Source organism: Cystoisospora suis, assembly GCF_002600585.1.
Source record: "Cystoisospora suis strain Wien I chromosome Unknown contig_1482, whole genome shotgun sequence".
Taxonomy (NCBI): Eukaryota; Apicomplexa; class Conoidasida; order Eucoccidiorida; family Sarcocystidae; genus Cystoisospora; species Cystoisospora suis.
In genome coordinates, this window is record NW_027154282.1 from 2,614 (window position 1) to 3,947 (window position 1,334).

The 1,334-nt window shown below is 48.9% G+C and overlaps 1 protein-coding gene across 1 annotated transcript in view; it reads right to left on the bottom strand.

Annotated features, from left to right (window-relative positions):
- The window catches only part of CSUI_003367 (transposon tf2-1 polyprotein), a gene marked incomplete at its 3' end in the record, with an annotated part of 2,084 nt that extends 895 nt beyond the window's left edge, over positions 1-1,189 (bottom strand). Inside the window, exon 1 of the mRNA XM_068063565.1 lies at positions 263-1,189. Coding sequence (XP_067924459.1) covers positions 263-1,144 — 882 coding nt within the window. The 5' untranslated portion in view covers positions 1,145-1,189. The remainder of the gene's footprint in view (positions 1-262) is intronic.
- Positions 1,190-1,334: the final 145 nt, after the last annotated feature.

Genomic DNA, 1,334 nt, shown 5'->3' on the forward strand with positions numbered 1-1,334 from the left:
TCGCCTTTCCACGGGCGCACATGGTGCACGACTTCACGAAACATTCCACACCGTGGTCCATCTTCGGCCACCAAAACAAACTACGCAAAGCGATACGCGTCTTGTCCACCCCTGGATGCCCCTCCAAAACATGGTCATGGAACTGTTCCAACACATCTTTACGAGGGTCACCCTTAGGTACGCAAACTCGCCAACCCGCCTTTGTTCTAACCCACAAAAACCCTGACTCACATTGGTACTCCCCATGATCACGCAACACTACCTTAGGCTCCGCCGCACCATTGTCGGAACTCGGCGGAAACTCCCTAAACTTGCCCCGAACATCCTTGAAGTCATCACACTTTTCATAGCACTGTGCCCAACCACCCCTGGAAAATTGTTGCTTAGCCGCATCAGTCGCAGCTTGACCCCTAGTAATCACACCAACGAAGTCTGGACGCCGTGAGATGGCATCCGCTACAACATTCTGCTTCCCAGGCTTATAGACCACGTTAAGATTAAAATCCGCAAGTTTATCTAACCAATAGCCTAACTTAGTTGTTACTTGCTTTTGTTTCAACAATCTACTCAATGTAGCATGATCTGTCTCGATAGTCACCGGTTTGCTACCAATAAACTGTTTCCACTTTGTCAACGCATGAACAATCGCACGCAATTCACTTTCGTACGCAGGCATAAGCTTCTCTCGCTCACCGCTCTTCTTGGACTCGAAAGCCACAGGCACTCCATCTTGCTTCATCACTGCTCCGATAGCATGTGTTGAAGCATCCGTTTTTATCACAATGGGCCTGTCTGGATCAAATATCTGTACCGCGGTGGCCGATCGCAACGCGTCCTTAAGGTGTGCCACAGCCTGCGAATGTTCACCTCTCCACACCATGTCTGATTCTTCACGTAACAGTTCACGCAAAGGATGCGCAAGTTTGTTGAGGTTGGGGATCACACGACGATAGTAGCCGACGAGGCCTAAGAACCCTCTAAGCTGACGCCGGTCTCTTAAAATCTCCGGCCACTCGGAAATAGTTCGCACCTTATCAGGGTCGGGTGACACACCCGCAGGTTCAATTACAAAACCAAGGTATTGCACTCGTTGAGTGCCGGACTCACACTTCGAAAGCTTTACGAACAAACGATGTTCACGCATTCGACGCAACACGATTTCTAAGTGTCGCTCGTGACCTTCACGAGTCTTCGAAAAAATAAGAACGTCATCCAAGTAAACAACCACGAATTCGTCTAATTCGTTCATAGAAATATTCTGCATCAACCGTTGAAAGGTTGATGGGGCACCGGAAAGACCGAAAGGCATCACAGTAAACTGAATAGTGCCATAC